Below are 19454 nucleotides of genomic sequence, written 5' to 3'. Positions count from 1 at the left end.
CCACTGAATTATTCTGACTTATTGAAGTAATTAAATTGTTTTTTAGTTTGAATGTGAGCTGCTGTTTGTTTAAAATATGCATAAAATCAGACAAACCATAAATAAACTTATAAATTCTATATGAAAACATCTTTATAATCATTAAAGTTTTTTTTTATTTCCTTTGATATTTATTCTAATTTAATATTTTTCCTGAAATAGATATTTCTTTCAGTTAATTTTTTCTATAAAGCAAAAATAAGCTAATATTTTTTTGATATAATTCTATTGTGTTGATACTTTTACTAAATTATTTCTTAATTTATCTGCATTATTGAAAGTAGTAAGGATTATTATAATTAATTTACATATTTTCATTGATTATGTTAAAACTATTGGTTAAGTTGCAAGATACTTTTATTACTTAGGTTGGATTAATACAAATTATAAAATAGAAGCAAATTTCAAATAAAAATAAATGTTTCATTATGGAATTAAATAGAACACTTTTTTTTGAAATAAATGAATGAAATTAGGATACAAATGTCATAATCATTAATTCCTTTAAAACATTATTTTGCATTACAACACACTCTTAGCAAAATATGATATGATGGAGAAAAGAGATAATAGAGTAAATAATAATTTATATATATAATTTAGTATATCAATTATTTTATCATAAGCTAAATACCTTCATATAAATTAAAATTTTAATTATTATTCTAAAAATACTAACTTTAAAAAACAATTATTTATTCTGGCATTGTCACAAGGCCAGATTGCAATTTTTAATCATCTTTTAATTTAAGAAAAATAATGTGACTTCCAGTTCACACCAGAAGTTTCTGTATAGACAATTGGGATCTTTGGCTTTTAAGCATCTCATATTTGGTATGCATTTTAGTGGTATCTTGCCCCTATACATCATACTTCTGATAACAATCAAGCATGCCAGTCATTTATCTAACTCTGTACTGGAAAAAATTTTGAATTGAAATCATGTGACTTCCAGTTTAGACCAGAAGTTCATATACAAGGTATCTATGAAATCTGCATGCAATTTAAAAAATTTTATAACTTTATTAGTATTTGTGAGAGAAATTATGTTGTATGTGTTGGAAATAACAAAATTTATATTTTTTTTATTGTTTTATTATAGCCAAGTTCAGCCAATCAAAGAACACAGTTTACTTTTTCTTCAGTTGACTCCATGGGTCACATGTAATTCTGAAAAAGAAGTATTTTTAAAGTTTCGAAAAATTGTTAAATTATTGTGTTGAAGAGTTACTAAATAATTTTACTTAAAACTAGGTACATTAAGCTTTCTAATATTTCTACAGATTTTTTCTATCACAAATATTAAAAAAGTTATAAATTTTTAAAATTCCACATGAACTTTATAGACACCCTGTATAGTTAATTGTGGCCTTTGGCCCCTTAGCTTTCTAAGTCTAGTTTTGATGTACAGATATCTAACCCCGTTCTTGAGATCAACAAAGGATAGACAGTGGGAATGTATAGGTCTGCAATTTGAAATTGTATTCTAATGATATGATTATCATCATAATCATGTTAGATTATGATGAAAATTATATTTTGGGATCAAATGATGATCTATTCTGAAAATTTCATTAATGCTAGATCTTTTAAGTAATGAAATATGTAACTATTAACTTAATGCTTTTAAAATATTATAATTAAATTATTATATTTTATTTTTAGATTGAAGGCATTAGAGGCAGAAAAAGAAGAATTGTTGATTAGTAATGATAATTTAATGAAAGAAATAAAACAAATTAGAATAAAATTATTAAATTCAACAGAAGAACAAGAGGAATTTCAGAAAAAGTTATATGAAAAAGAAAATATTATAGAACAAGTGAGAATTATCAATAATTATTTATATATATATCAAATACTCTACTTATCTTATGTTAGATTAATTTTATAAAATTTGCTTAATAAACAGAAAAAATAATTTAAAATAATAAATAAAAATGGTAAATTAATAAGTGGGAAATAATAATGTATAATAAATTTTATATGAAATTTTGTAATTTTTCAGGATATAAAACTTACAAAAAGTAAAGATTTATATCCTGTTCAAAAATTAGTTTTTAAATAGCATATGCTAGCATCTTGAAGCTTTAGCTTGAATAACATTTGGGAATGACTGTCTTGTGTTGGAATCAGGAATGCAATAGAATCTATTTATTGTAAAGGAATATAATGAAATCCATAGATATTATCATCAATATCAGAATTAGCAAATCCCAAAACATACAAGTTAAAGTACATATAAAACTTTGTATTGTAATCAATGTTTGTTATACTCAGAGCAGTCAAACAAATGCTGGATGAATTACTATTAACCAATAATAATAGTTCTATAACTTAAATGTACTAATTATATTTTTTAATTGTTTTCATACAATTTTTTTAATGTCATACTGAATAAAACCAAATTTCCATTACTTACAGTCTTATTTACTTATCTCACTTAATTTTATAACTCAGTTATTATTAGTACAGGAAAGTTATAAAATGATCAATTAAAATTAAGGAGTTCTTGCTTTCAATTCTACAGAATAAAAATTCCAAAGTATGATAATTTGAAATTTTTAAATTGATTACTTTGTCATATTTAATGCTATTTTTCAGTTTTTATTGGTTGATAATTGTTAGTTTTCATATTGGTTAGTGATAAATGATAATGCAAAGTTATAGTTAAACTTTAAATTTTCAATTGTGCTAGAAAATGCAATCATAATGATTATTGTGAATAATTAGTTAACCCCATATCTATAGAATTATAATATTATAACTGTCCTTGAAAATAAAAAATCTATTTTTTCCTGATAGTTAAAAATATACATTCAGTAGTGTAAAACTGATATTGCATAGACTGATAGTTTATACATATAAACTGCCAGTCAAATGTGACATGTATGTAAAACAACCCACAAACAAAAAGGGAAATAAATAAAATTTATTTTCTGAATACAGTTTAATTGAACTAATTAATTCTTGTAATTGTAAATATATAATAATTGTAAAATTTTATTGTACACAATATTCCTGGAAAGATATAAAAAAACAAAAGTTCAATTCAATGTACGGAGATCATTCTTAAAATAAGAACCATTTTGTATTAAAATAAATAGAGAAAATTAGTATACTTTAAAATTTTTATTGTTACATTAAATATACAATAGTATATTACTTCACATAATTCCTATTGTGAATGCAAGCATTTTCTAATCAAGAGACAAGCTTCATGATTGTTCATTGAAAAAGTCTGTTGCCAATTCATTGAACCAGTTAGAGACAGTTTCCAGAATGTTATCATCTTCTGCAACTGTTTACCATCTAAAAACTTCTTCATTGCAATGAACAATAAAAGCCAGATGATGTCAGGTCCAGACTGTAGGGAGAATGGTACAAGATTTCCCATCTAAATTTCATATCAACATATGCATTTTTCCAGCAACATGAGGACATATGTTGTCATAAAGAAGGCATATTAATAAATATTCTTTAACACACTAAGAAACACAGAGATGACTTAGTTTAGGCTTACAGGGACTAATAGTGTTTACACTACTTTGCATATGTAGCTAGAACTATTTCTAAGACTAACAGCACAAAACCTTCCTCACTAATCTCTAGCCTTATTAACTGGAGTACAAACGTTTTCGGCCTTCTTAATAGGCCTTCCTCGGGTACACTGTGGAGCGTCGGTTAGAAGAAGTTTAAATGCTGCCAATGTTTACCCAGGTGTCGCAGCATTTAAACTTCTTCTAACCGACGCTCCACAGTGTACCCGAGGAAGGCCTATTAAGAAGGCCAAAAACGTTTGTACTCCAGTTAATAAGGCTAGAAATTAGTGAGAAAGGTTTTGTGCTGTTAGACTAATAGTGTCCCTGTAAGCCTAAACAAAGCTGTCAGTCAACAATAAGTGTAGATAAGTTGCTCAAATTATTCTTACATTAAAAATAGTCCTCATAAATAATAATCTGCTACAGGCAATAACATTGATATTTTCTTGATGAACATAAAAAGGATTTTGTAAATTAGTTACATATCACATCAATACTTATTTATATTTAGATAAGTAATTATACAAGAATTACATCATTTGAGTACAATATTTCTCTATATTAGAAAAAGTTTATAACAGCACAATGAACTAAGCAATACATTTTTAACAATAGGTAAAGTTGGATAAAAGCAACATTTTGGACTCAGTTAATATCTCTCCAACCTCACCCATTGTTAAAGGTGTATTGCTTACTTCATTAGATTAACTACAATGGCTAGTCCAATTTTCATAATAGTATAAAAAGTACTATAAGATTAATGGTCTTAAATCTATGTTAGAGATTAATTGTCTTTAATATTATTTATGCTGCTTTTTTTATTAATATACTGTTATCAGTATAAGATAAAATTCTTTTTTTCCTTAATATTTATTTCTCTCAGAATGTTTGTTTATACAAATTAATTGAAATTTATAATCTAGAAATGTCATAAGATAAAATCTTTTCTTATATTTGGTAGCTTAAAGCTATAAAAACTCCTGTTATTCACTACTATTAGTCAATTATATTTGATATCAAATAAAAAATTTTTGTCATTTCAATTAAAAGTTTTAATTTGATATAAATGAAGTTTATTAGATTAAAATATTTTATACACAAATTAGAAAAACCTGAATTTATGGTTTTGTAAAGATTCATCCAGTCAAAAGAATCTCAGTTAGTCAACTGTAGAACTTTGTAACTTTATTCACTTTAAGCTATGACATTTTTGGATATAGTCCTCATTAGAAAGTAGATTAAAATGTATTGTGTGAATAAAAACAAGTAGTAGTTTCTTTATTATGAAGAAATTCTCTTTTTCATCTACTTCATTGTTTTAATTCTATAAGCAACAGATTATAATAAATTTTATATTTTGTATTAAATGGTTTGTGTGGAAGATCAATATTATAATTTTATTTAGTTTTGTTAATGAAAATTGTAATAAGTTTTTATTATAAAAATTCTGAGTTCTTGTATGCTCCTTATAAGATTGCTTTTAATACATATAAAGTTAATGTTGAGTCTTTAATATTTGTAAATAAATGTTTTATTTTCCTAGCTAAGCAATAACATAAATACAGTATTACAAAATTTTCTATATTCAAATTTTCATTTTTACAAAAACTTCAAATTATAATTCAATGAAGTTCTTTTAAATTTTCTAAAACTTTTAGTCTTTAATTGCATAATGATTTGATTATATAATACATACAAAAGTATAAAAGATAAATAAAATGTCTTTCATAAGAAATAAATATTGTATTTTTAATCATATGCTCTGTCTTAATTTAAATTTTTTTAATTGTAAAACTTTATCAAAATTTATTAAATTTTTAATTGAAAATTTTTTTCTTAGTTAAATGATCAGATACATAATCTAAAAGATGATTGTGATAAAGAAACAGCTAAATTTTCAAATATCCAAGTGGTATTAACAGAAACAAAACAAGACTTGGAGATTAAAACTTTTGAAAATGAAAAACTTAAAGAAGAAATAGCAAATTTGAAAGATTGTATTATTAAAATGGAAACAGAAATTTCAAAAGAAAAAGTTAAGTTAAATATTATAATAAAAACAGAAATTTATAATTAGGTTTAATTTTAGTTTAATTAAATTCATTTCATATAAATAAATTAAAAATTTTATTTTTTTTATACTTATCAAATAGACAAACCATAGCAATACAAAACTGCAATTTGAAGAAATTAAAAAAAATTTGAATAACGTAAAAGAACAACATGGTATATGTATTAATAAACACAGAAAATTATTAAGAGAAAAAAATAATTATGAGGAAAATTTAAAAGTGAGTATGAAATAACTTGAATAATTATAATTTATTTCCTTCTACCTGTATAAAAACCTTCCAAATCTCCAGTGATACTCGTTTAAGCAAACGTTTTCGACCCTACCAGGGTCTTCATCAGGCTACCGTTACAAAAATTCAAACAGTCAACGTTAATATCAAAAATAGAACACCACGCTCTTGTAGCGATGTCGTCAAACGAGTATCACTGGAGATTTGGAAGGTTTTTATACAGGTAGAAGGAAGTATATTACCTCCAGTATTTGATAGGAAGTTCAGTTGTTATAATTTATTGCAATTATTTACCTGTATGCATGATAACTTTCTATAAGGTTTCATTTTTTCTTTCAATAATTTTAACATGCCTTTCTTAAACATATAGAACATATTATTTATATATAATTGTTATGAATAATCAATACAAAAAAAAAACAATGAGTTAAAAAGAACATTTCATACTAATTTATTTTAATGTTATTCAAACTGTAAATTATTTAAAATTATATTTAGAATATTTAATTTTTGTAGTTTTAAAGGTTTTATTAAATATTAAATCCCTTTTTATTACAAATAAAGGATTTGAATAAAGAGATCAAATTATTAAAAGAAGAAAAAATTAATTGGAACAAAGAGAAAAAAAATATAAAAGATGATAATCATAAATTTATCAAACAATTGGAATTATTAAGTAAAAGGAAAAGCTTATTGGAAGCACATAATGAGGAATTACAGAAAGGTACTTCTAGATATGTTTGTATGTAGAATAAGTTAGTGATGCCACGAATAGTGATTTTGCCGAATACCGAATATTCGGCTACGCTCTCAACCGAAGCGCCGAATATTCGGCAAAATATGTTGTTAAGTTCAATTGTAACATGTGTCAGGTGTGTGGATGTTATCAAGTGTTGATGGACAGTCCACAGCTCTGTCACATATGTCAGGTGGGTGATGTAATCGTATCCTTAAGAATGTGGGGTGAGATTGTCCCGCCTGGAGAGAGAGAAATTGTGAGAGAGGGTTTGTTTCATTTGCGAGTAGATTGTGTCACAACATGCGTTATTTGCTCATTGTTACATCAAATTGTGTTACTAATAGTTTCTATTACTAAAAAATATAACTGTTTGTTCGCCAAAAGCTTTACAAAATGGCACCATTTAATAAAAAATCGCCTATTTGGAAATATTACGAGATTTGTAGTGAAGATAATAAACTTGCTATGTGTTTGCTGTGTAACAACAAGATCTTGCGTGGCGGAGAAGGAAAGAAAGCAAGTAAGTAAAATCTTATTATGTATTAATTAAGTGAAACAATTTGTCACATTTAGTATTTAGCGCTTGTAATTTTTTATTTCTTGTTTTTCTTTGCCCGGTACTTTATTTTACACATGGTATTTCGTTGATAAACTTGATATAAATAAGTCCTACTTTTAAATATAGTCTACATTTTATTTATTATCTTTGAAATTCAGAGGCTTAAGTGATGCCAGAATAATACAAGTTCAAGCTAGTAGTGTTTGGGAATTCCCTTCTTTGATGTCAGATTTTTCATTGCTTAATTATTGTGTTCATTTTTTTATGTTTACAGCTACAACTTCTTTGAAAAACCACCTTAAAAGCAAACATGCCGAGCAGTACACTATGTTAACTGTTGTTCCCTCAGCAAGTGGCAGCAAAAATGATGGTACTCTTACTTCTACCGATTCCAAGATACTGGTAGTACCAGGTACATCAGAAAAGAAACAGTTAACTCTGAAGGAAACAACTGAAAGGAAATTGTTATGGGATATTAATGATCTGAAATCAATAAAATATCATTATTTAATCAGTGAAATGATAGCCTTAGACAACGAACCATTATCACTTGTTGAACGATTCGGCTTTAAAAGGCTTATGGAAAAGGCAGTACCTCAATACAATATACCTGATCGCACTTACATGACTGAGAAAATTATTCCTGATATATATAATAGAATTTGCTAGAAAATTGAATCTAGTATTTCACGAGCAACAGCAGTATCAGTGACATCTGATATGTGGACATGTCAGCACAATAACCAGAGTTTCTTGAGTTTCACTGTGCATTGGATATCTCCAGAGTTTATTCTTGAACATGGTGTTTTAGCAATGAAGCCATTTTCTGGCTCACATACTGGTACCAATATCGCAAAAGAACTCAATGCTATTGCAGAAAGATGGAATATTCCTCATAGCAAGATCCATTTACTTGTCCATGACAGTGGAGCCAATATGATAAAAGGTGTACGAGACGCAGAATATGATTCTGCCAATTGTTTTATTCATTCACTGCAACGAGCTGTCAAGGAATCGCTAAAGTCTCAAACGGAAATAACACAGATGGTAGTTGCTGCGAGACGAATTGTTACCCATTTTAACCACTCTGGTATAGCACAAGAAAAGCTGAAATGCATTCGCCAAGAACTTAACTTGCCAAACCACCAACTAGTACAGGATGTAAGCACACGCTGGAATTCTACATATTATTTAATGGAGCGATTATTAGAACAAAAGCGAGCTGTTTCTTTGTACATAACTGATCACGAGTCTTTAAACAATTTAACACCTTCTCAGTGGGAGCTAATGGAACAATGTATCAAACTTCTCAAACCATTTGAAGAGATTACGAAAATAACCAGCTCAGGTATTTCCTGCATCTCTGAAGTGATTCCACATGTTGTCACATTGTTGAAATACCTGGGAAAGGAAGAGACTGCAGATAGAACACCAAATTTATTGAGAATGAGATCTTCACTACAAGTTGAGCTTGAAACACGGTTCAACTTTGATGAGAATGACAAATATCTGGTTGCCACTTTTCTTGACCCGCGTTTCAAAACCAGTTTCCTGGGATTAGTTCAAACGCAAAGAGCAAAACAAAAAATTCTTTTAGAAGCTCTGAAAATTAGTCATGACGAGTCTACTAGTACGGATGATGATTCTTCTCCATTTCGTAAGAAAAGAAATATCAATGAAAATGATAAAACCATTGAAATACACGACAGTTTCTGGAACTGTTTTGACGAAGTCGCTACAGAAAATATGCAAAATGATGAGGATGTGGAGGAGAAAAGTGCTATTGCAAATGAGATTGATTTTTATATGAAAACTGTTCGCCTAGATCGGACGGCAGACCTTTACAAGTGGTGGTCAGCAAACGCAAAACAGTACCCAAGCCTGACAGAATTTGCTAAGATTTATCTATCGTCTCCCGGCAGTAGTGTATATAGTGAGAGGCTATTTTCAGAAGCAGGTATAGTTTATGAGGAAAAGCACAATCGTTCGCTATCAACAAATGCTGAAAAAATTGTTTTCATTCATCACAACTTACCACTGATAGACTTTAAATGTAATAATTTGTGATTAAAATAAATACATTTTTGAGTAATATGTGCATTTTTTCCATGATTCGGTATTCGGCTGAATAGTATGCAACATTTGGCCGAATACCGAATATTAAAAAAAGTAGCCGAATACCGAATAGTAGCCGAATATTCGTGGCATCACTAGAATAAGTAAATTTCTGCTTATAATATTTACATAATAATATGTCACTAATAGACTGTAATGTACAAATTATATTACTGAATATGTATATTATTATTATTTCTGAATATTTTATACTGTACATATAAATTTTAATCTTTTTCATCTTTTAATGTAATGTAATTTTTTAATTAATCATTTGTTTGTAATTTTATGATATTTCTTCATTTACTTGACCTAAAATATGAGAGTCTGCTGAATAATGGCTTGGGTAATGATTCTTTCATGATATAATCTTGTTAAACTTATTAAACTAAACTTAAAACTTGATAATATTCATAAGGGATTTTTCTTAATATCTCAATTAAAATAATTTTGGCACTTTAGACCTACAAATCTTATTGAACAAATTGAACTTATTGAGTTATTAAAGATAATGATAAAAGTACAGATGAAATAAATTCAAAAATTTCACTAGTCATCTAAATCAAAAGAAAATAATTATATTAAAAATAAATGAAAAAAAGTTTAAACTATAGAATGAATATTTGATACATATTGTAGACAATGGGTTTTTTTGAAATTTTACTGGAAACTGGTAAAAAAAAAAATATATATATATATATACTAGAGACCCCGCCACGCGTTGTTGTGGCTCAAAATGTATCTATTATAAATTTATAACACTTCCCTCGTGGGGAGGGAGAATTTTTCGAAAAATTTCTTGTTAGTGTACATTCTGCTGACGTACCCTATTAAAACGCAATCAAAAACGCAAAAATCCACATCTAAAATAGTATAAATAGAATCAGAGTTCTTTACCGTAAGTCTTAATCCTAACCATCTCCCTTCAGTGGGGTTGAATTTCAACATGTATATTATATAAAAACACGTGCGTATTCGAATGCAGCGTTGTGTCAAAATTTCAAAGGAATCAGTAGGAACAAACGAACATTACATTTTTATTTATATAAATAGATAGATGATNAGGCTATTTTCAGAAGCAGGTATAGTTTATGAGGAAAAGCACAATCGTTCGCTATCAACAAATGCTGAAAAAATTGTTTTCATTCATCACAACTTACCACTGATAGACTTTAAATGTAATAATTTGTGATTAAAATAAATACATTTTTGAGTAATATGTGCATTTTTTCCATGATTCGGTATTCGGCTGAATAGTATGCAACATTTGGCCGAATACCGAATATTAAAAAAAGTAGCCGAATACCGAATAGTAGCCGAATATTCGTGGCATCACTAGAATAAGTAAATTTCTGCTTATAATATTTACATAATAATATGTCACTAATAGACTGTAATGTACAAATTATATTACTGAATATGTATATTATTATTATTTCTGAATATTTTATACTGTACATATAAATTTTAATCTTTTTCATCTTTTAATGTAATGTAATTTTTTAATTAATCATTTGTTTGTAATTTTATGATATTTCTTCATTTACTTGACCTAAAATATGAGAGTCTGCTGAATAATGGCTTGGGTAATGATTCTTTCATGATATAATCTTGTTAAACTTATTAAACTAAACTTAAAACTTGATAATATTCATAAGGGATTTTTCTTAATATCTCAATTAAAATAATTTTGGCACTTTAGACCTACAAATCTTATTGAACAAATTGAACTTATTGAGTTATTAAAGATAATGATAAAAGTACAGATGAAATAAATTCAAAAATTTCACTAGTCATCTAAATCAAAAGAAAATAATTATATTAAAAATAAATGAAAAAAAGTTTAAACTATAGAATGAATATTTGATACATATTGTAGACAATGGGTTTTTTTGAAATTTTACTGGAAACTGGTAAAAAAAAAAATATATATATATATATACTAGAGACCCCGCCACGCGTTGTTGTGGCTCAAAATGTATCTATTATAAATTTATAACACTTCCCTCGTGGGGAGGGAGAATTTTTCGAAAAATTTCTTGTTAGTGTACATTCTGCTGACGTACCCTATTAAAACGCAATCAAAAACGCAAAAATCCACATCTAAAATAGTATAAATAGAATCAGAGTTCTTTACCGTAAGTCTTAATCCTAACCATCTCCCTTCAGTGGGGTTGAATTTCAACATGTATATTATATAAAAACACGTGCGTATTCGAATGCAGCGTTGTGTCAAAATTTCAAAGGAATCAGTAGGAACAAACGAACATTACATTTTTATTTATATAAATAGATAGATGATGATCTGCTTTAGTTCATTTTCACAGAAAAGCATAATGCCTTACAGAAAAGCAAACTTAGGGCATCGTACTCGTAGCGCCATCTGTTGGACATAAAAGCCTTAACCTAGATTATATCTTTTAATTTATATGAATGTTTAACGAAATAATATACAGCCTTTGTCCATCCTGAAGTTCCATTCTAAATATTGGTGAAAGAATTTATGAAATCGGATGAGTAGTTTCGGAAATTACCTGCTGCATACAAACTTACATACAGTACTTACAAACATTACCTCTTTATAATCAGGGCCGTGCAGTAGATTTTCTTAGTATAATGCAAATCTTCGAAATGCTGCCTCTTAAATGCCGCTTATGCCACCCTTTGAATGCTGCTTATGCCACCCCCATACGGTGCCGCCTGATGCAGCCGCATCTCTGCATCATAGCACGGTATGGCCCTGTTTATAATATTAGTATAGATATATACAGGAAATCCTCATTAATTTGAACTCAGATAGTTTGAAATCTTATTAGTTTACAATTGTACTATTTGTCCTGGCCAGGGATATAGAGCTAATATCTTTGAAAAGAAAAAAATCTTCCAATTCTGTAGAAATATTTGTTTATTTTGTAAATTGTGTTTAAAACCATTTTTTGTAATTATTATTCTGATTTATACTGCTTAAATTTCCTTTTGTTGCTATATGATATAAATTTTTTAAATTGAACTGAATGGCTATTGTCTGGCTTTGTTTAAAATTGGATGTTAGTATTCTCTTTGGTATTGTTCTTGAAAATAGATTGCTAAGCCAAAATACTAGTATTAGTAATATTGACAAGAAGCACCCTTCAAAGCATTTTGTTATAAATTGTTCAATGTTAATATCTTAATAATATATGTCTATAAGTATTAGTATATTTCAAATTAATATGTAATAATTTTTTATGATGAAAGAAAATTTGACAATTTTTAAATTTCATTTTACCTAAATAATCATATTTATCACTTTCTTGCATTATATGTTTTAAATTTTAAACATCTTTTAAAATTTAATTATTATGTAAAAGTTAATTTGTATTTTAATACAATATCAGAAATAACTTAAAAAATTTTAAAAATGGTTAAAGATCATTATCATTATGAAAAGTCTTAAAACTTTATATTTCCTTTATAGAGCTTGAAGTAATGAAAAATGAATTGGAGCAAAACAAAATAAATGAAAATCATTTAAAAAAGCATCAGCAAGCAATACATAAGGTAGGAAAAAATTCTTTTCATAGACATTTAAAAACGTTTAAGTCAAATTGTTTGCATTTAAATAGCCTTAAATTATATAATATATTTGTTTAAATAGTTTAATAAAAAACATCACTTTAAAATTTCAATTAAGTTTTTTTGTTGTTATTGGCCATCAGATTTTGTCCAAAAGTTATTTTGTTGTTGTTTGTTCATTTACATTATTATTTTACTGTAATAAATATTATTATTGATTTTTATAACTTTTATTCTTCAAACATTAAGAAAGAAAAATATGTAATTAGTGTATACAATACAAAGGTTATAAAAATAAAAATAGTAGCTGCAGACTACTATTTCATATGTGAAATACATGCAGTGGTGATATTCGAAATATTTAACAAAGGGTTTGCTAACAGAAAATTTTTCCTTAACAATTTTTTTTCGCTCAAATGGTGCATTAGCAACATTAGCACAAAAACTGGCCTTAAGATACCCATATAAATAAAAAAGATGTGTTTGCAAAATTACATCAGTTTAAAATTTAACATTGTTTATGCCAGAACTATATTTTTTTTTATAAATAATAAAAAAATAAAAAATTTTTTTTAAAAATAATAAAATATGTACAAAATGGTTTATTTTGTACATATTTTAATATTTTTCATTCAAAATATTTTATAAACATAAAAATTGGCTTTTTCTCAAGAAAAAAGTTTTCTAAATCATTTATTTTATCATTAAGTATTATTATAATAATAGACAGATGTCATCGTCTCTCAAAATACAATATCTTTTTTATTTCGCTGTCGATAGCCCGACACGTGTTCCGCAGCCATCTTGTATTTTCTCGCGCGCGTGGGATTGTGGGATCTCTCGTATGAGTGGACCTAGTTTCAAGAACTCTCTTGAGTCGATCGCGATTAAATCTCGTTTCAGTCGAGATTGAAACAGTCGATGGAGGTTGCACCATGGCAAACGGGGTATAAGGCTTTAGTTTAGTAGTGTTACAGAGTATAATACGTATATTTTAATATATTTTTTAAAAGAAACAAAACCACTGAGAAATGTTACGTGTGTTTAACAATGGGTTCGGAAAACTTTGAAAATGTTAACAACGGGTTCGGCCGAACCTGTGCGAACCCGCTGAATATCACCACTGAATACATGTATAGAGAATGTTCCCTATACATGTATGCATATATACATTTTAGCATCAATCTGTCAATTTTCATTCTAAATGTCAAAAAATTAATAATTTTTATTACATGAATTTTAGTCCTGGACAATGAAATGTTTGAAATTATCAGTTGTGAATCTACAAAAATATACAAACTGAAATAAAGTTAAATATCTAACTAAATCATACTCAATATCACATACTGTATATTATTAGAATTATAGATGTGATGATGAACTAAGCATTATTAGTAATAGTAAAGAAGTACTAGTTTTAAAACCCAAAGAAATTTAATTCTTTTCTTTTTTTTAACATATATAAAACTTGGACTTGGACTCATAAAGTATCAAGTCCAAATAAAAAGTTATAATATTGTTAGACTTGTATATGACTCCCAAATCTGAGTCTCTATATTTGAAAATCTTAGTTACTCTCACAAATTTTTTATCAAGCTTTTTAATCTTGTAATATTAATTAAAAGATAAAATCATATTTGACTCTAGTTATAATTTATAACATAATGTATATAATTTATTGATTTAAAATATGTTTCATTATTCTTTTTTTTTATTTTCTAATTTTTAGCTACATCAAATAATATGCATTTAGCATGTAAATTAGCATAATTACAATTTATAATTAAAAAATGATTGTAAGGCTAGTCTATTTTCCTCTAACTAAATCTCATTATGGTTGGTTCTTCAGTTAAATATAAAAATCTTTATCAATATCTGTATTAAATGTTAGTCTCACATTTAAGTAATTAATGATTACAATTCTAAAATTTATTTGATTTATTGCAATTCTTTAAATTTAAACAGTTCATATTCTAATTAATCCGTAATGCATTTTCAATTAATTTCAGAAAATACACAATGAAAATAAGTTAAAACAAGAAAAAGAAATATTAATTTCTACTTATGAAAAGAAGACAGAGGCTGTGATAGAAGAACTTAAAACATACCAAAATAAAACTGAAGATTTAAGAAAAATGGTCATTCATTTAGAAAAGAAAACAACTATTCAAAAAACAGAAATAATGGATTTAAAAAATAATGTGAGTTTATACAATTTAAGCTCATTTGACTTTAATCATTTGGATTTAATCTAGGGCTGTGGAGTCGCGTAAAAATCTACCGACTCTGACTCTGACTCCAACTTTTCCTTATCATCCGACTCCGACTCAGGCTAAAACACCAAAACTCCACGACTCCGACTCCGACTCCGACTCAACAGCCCTGCCAGGGCTGTGGAAGTCGCGTAAAAATCTACCGACTTCGACTCCGACTCCGGCTAAAACATCAAAACTCCACGACTCCGACCCGACTCCACAGCCCTGATTTCATCAATTATATTGGGTTTTGAGTTTGTGTAACTCTTTTTATTGTTCTGTATAAATTTTAAATATAAAATATTCTAAAATCAAGCATCAATTGTAGTTTGTTCTTAATTCTGCATGAAGAGCTGATAATGGACCAAATGAGTCCAAAAATGTTTCTTTTCAAATAAAACTATTGGATTCTCAACTTAGTAATTTATTTATTAAATTGTAAATCTTAAAAAAAATTATTTATTAAATTCATTATTTAAAAATTTTTCTCTCATTAAAGCAAATCTTAAAATTCACTTTTAAACTAATGTATCAAAATGTAAACATGTCTTTTATAAAATGATAGTTTAATAAATTTGTATAATTAAGAAATTATATAATTTACATTTTAATTAATAAAAGAATATATTCATTAAAGATTATATATATTATATGTTTTTTATTATTACAGACTCATCATTTTTCAGATAAAGTAAAAATGTTGGAAACTGAGTGTATTTCTCAAAAGAATTTATTGGAAGAAGCAGAAAAGTATTTTGAATATCAAGAAAATTTGTTAAACAAATTATATAAAGATTATGATAAATGTAAGAAAGTATTAATGGAAACACAGGTAAATCTATACATGGATCAAATCTTAATTATCATTTGATGTAATTTTTTATTAAAATCATAAATTATTATAGACTTATGCACAGGATTTTTAAAAGGATAGGGTTTAAAAAACATTATTTTTCATAAAATATTAATTTTTACAATATAAATATATACAGTAACAATACAGCAGGCTAAGGAGGAACCAAATAGTTACAAAATAAATACAACGTACTGTTTTATTAACATAGTAACATTTTTCTTTTTGATTTGCCAAATGGAATGGGTTTAAAGCCCAAAAACTACCATAGCATAGCCATATGCATAGAGAAATAGCAGAACAGTTGATAAAAAGCTGAATCTAAATTCTTAATTCATATTTTCTGTTGAATTAAAATGTAGTTATTGGGTTGCAATTTGAAAAAATTGTAGACATAAATTCTTACTGTTGTCAATCCATCTGCGTGTCTGTCCTTAATCCTGAGAATGGAGTTAGATAGATGAAAGCTGAGACCAGATACGGAAAGCTTAGGAGCAGCAAGAGAAGGCCCTGATTAACTATGTACAAACTTTTGACGTAAACTGGACAATATGTTATTTCAATTCAAAAATTTTCCCCTGAAAGTACAGTCGACCACCCTATAACGCGGGTTCATATAATGCAGATTCGTATATTGAGGATTCGGAATGTGGATTCATATATTGCAGTGAAAAAATTGCAACTGTATTTGTATAATGACGCTAAAAAGAACTCGTAAAATGCGGTAAAACGTCATTGCAGACTCGTGTTGCGACAGGATTGGTCGAATCTGGACCAATAGTGGACGAGCAGCCGAACTACTTACATGCTACAGACAGTTTAGGCGGGTAAGTTGAGTTTACTATTGTCTGTACAGTATAATACAGACAGGTACTGTAAGTCTAATACAGTACTGTAATTTTATACATTTCTTGTGAAAAAAACATTTCTTATTCAACGGCCATATAAATTATTTCTATTAATGATGTCTCTAAAGTTCAACGAATTTTTCGAAGAAAAAACTTATCAGAAAACGCGTCCACCGTTCGGTGCGCCGCTCCATGACGAAAACAAGTTTAAGCAATGCCGTCATCAAACAGTGCACACTCGGTAAGTAATCCTACAATTTTTTGTTTATAGCATAGTTTATATGGATTATTCCCAAAAAATTATACATGTTTTAAAAATGTCGAGTCAAATTAGTCTAGAATCGATTAATTTTATGGAAGAAAACCTTTCAAACAGCAGTAGTCTGTAAACTGCACATGTGCCGGGCTGTGATTGGCTCATGTATTTAAGAACTCCTACAATGCAAAATTCTTATAAAGTGGAACATATCTACCGCGTTATAGGGGGTCAACTGTAGTTAGACAGATGACTGGCATGACTATTGCTAACAGGAAAAGTATGATATACAGTACAGGGGCATGACACTACTAATTTGAGGTGGAGAGAATGTTTTTTAAATTAAACAAATTAAAAACATGATTAAAAATTGCAGTCTGGCATTGTGTTGATGTCACAATAACGTACAAAATTCTTCAGAAATTCAAACAATCATAATATAATAATTTTTTATGAAAATAAATAAATAAAACTCAAAATCAGAAGTGATATAATAGTACATTATGAAACTGAAATGAATGTTTTGAGTTTAAGAATGCTAGACAATTGGATATACAAGACAACTACATTGATTATACAGAAAACTTAAACATCTAACCAAGGACAAAGAAATCTTTCCCAGCATTGCACAAGTGTATGCATGTGAAGCATGCTTGTTCCAGCACTAAAATAATCAAAGGGAATTGATTTAAAATATAGAATGTACTTTATTCTGTATATAAGTATTATTATTTGTTTTCTTCATAATCATAATAATAATATTAATATTAATTCAATTAGAAACTTCAGACTAAGAGGCGTTAAAGAGAATTAAAAGGAATATTTTAATCTTGCAAGTGCTTTCAACGTAAATATACACATCGACCTCAGACAATTCAAAATCGAAAAAAAATTTTTGTTTTCGATTTTGAATTGCCTGAGGTCAATGTATATATTTACATTGAAAGCGCTTGCAAGATTAAAATATTCCTTTTAATTCTCTTTAACGCCTCCTAGTCTGAAGTTTCTAATTGAATTAACACAACTGTTGGCGTGACATCTTATACAAGTATTTAATATACCTAACAATATTAATATTACTTTATAAAATTAAATATATTAAAAATATAATGATAAATACATAATTTTTAAATTTATAGTTTTAAAAATTATATATTGCTATATTTTTAATAATTACAGTGAAATTCCACAAATTATTTTTGGTTTTACATTACCTTAAATATTTCTTTACATTTAAGTATTTGTTATTATTTTACAGGAAGACCTCAAAGAACAAAGTCAATATATTGATATGTTCCAACATCATATAATTCAATTAAAACAAGAAGTAAAAGAGTCTGAAGTAGATATTAAGGATCTTACTCAGGAATTAAACCAATATAAGCAGCAAATTGAATTATGGAAAACAAAATATAAGAATTTACAACAATTACTTAAAATAACTAATGAAAAATTGAAACAAGAAGAAAATGAAAATCTAAAGCTTAGAAAAGAATTAGCTGTTGAAAAGGCTAAAATTTTAGATCTACAAAATGAAATCAAAAGGGTATTTATTTATTTTTTTTTATGAACTTTAATAATAATAATTATCACTCAATAAAGAATGATAGTTATCATTATAAAGAATTTAGAAAGTTTGTTAAGAAAGTAAGAAATATAAACTATAACTAAATCAACACCTGTTCACTCGCTGAGAGATTTATTCTTAACACAAACGTTTTCAATCCAATCAATGGATCATCGTCAGGTAAATTAGAACATTTCAAAAAATAGAACAACAAGTTCAAAATACAAAAAATATAAATATTAATAACGGATAACCAATATATTACTAACAGCAAAATAACGTTTTTAAATAATATAATTAATACAAATGCTGCTAAAATTATAAATAAAAATAAAATATTAAAATATAACAAATAAATTGTGTATACAAAATATTAATACTTCAAACTTAATAGACAAATCGATAACACTATATATTAATAATGCTTAATAAACTGTACGGAGTTTCTCAACTAAACTATACAGAGTTTTTTATATACATAATATTAAAGCTCCTGCTCTTATTTGAAGTTTTTAACTGCAAACTTCCATGCGGAAGGAAGTCCCTCGGCATCCCTTGCGTTGATGCAATTCCCTTTAAGTTTGCTTTTATAAATTTCTAATTTTTCGGCCGTTTTTGCCAAGGTCGGGGAGTGTATTTGTTTCAGTATATCTGCTTCATTCCATCTTACTATCGAACCCTCCGTTTGCGCCATTTGAGACAATACTGTGGCATTCGAACCTTTTCTCACATCATATCTGTGCTCTTTTATCCTTACCCCTAGATTTCTAGTAGTAACCCCAACATATTCTTTATCTATTCCTAACATCTGATTCTCGTATGG

The 19454-nt window shown here is 27.3% G+C and overlaps 1 protein-coding gene across 1 annotated transcript in view; it reads left to right on the top strand.

The window, feature by feature from the left end:
• The first annotated feature begins 592 nt into the window (after positions 1-592).
• Positions 593-19454, top strand: part of LOC111620680 (cilia- and flagella-associated protein 58-like) — a 47409-nt gene continuing 28547 nt past the window's right edge. Inside the window, exons 1-8 of the mRNA XM_023362659.1 lie at positions 593-613; positions 5422-5493; positions 5735-5872; positions 6449-6608; positions 12755-12837; positions 14862-15053; positions 15778-15939; positions 18323-18610. Coding sequence (XP_023218427.1) covers positions 593-613; positions 5422-5493; positions 5735-5872; positions 6449-6608; positions 12755-12837; positions 14862-15053; positions 15778-15939; positions 18323-18610 — 1116 coding nt within the window. The remainder of the gene's footprint in view (positions 614-5421; positions 5494-5734; positions 5873-6448; positions 6609-12754; positions 12838-14861; positions 15054-15777; positions 15940-18322; positions 18611-19454) is intronic.

Source organism: Centruroides sculpturatus, unplaced genomic scaffold (genome assembly GCF_000671375.1).
Source record: "Centruroides sculpturatus isolate CEXI.00-Female unplaced genomic scaffold, Cexi_2.0 scaffold287, whole genome shotgun sequence".
Lineage (NCBI taxonomy): Eukaryota > Metazoa > Arthropoda > Arachnida > Scorpiones > Buthidae > Centruroides > Centruroides sculpturatus.
The sequence above is the reverse complement of the archived record's forward strand: the minus strand, read 5'-3'. Positions and strand labels throughout refer to the sequence as shown.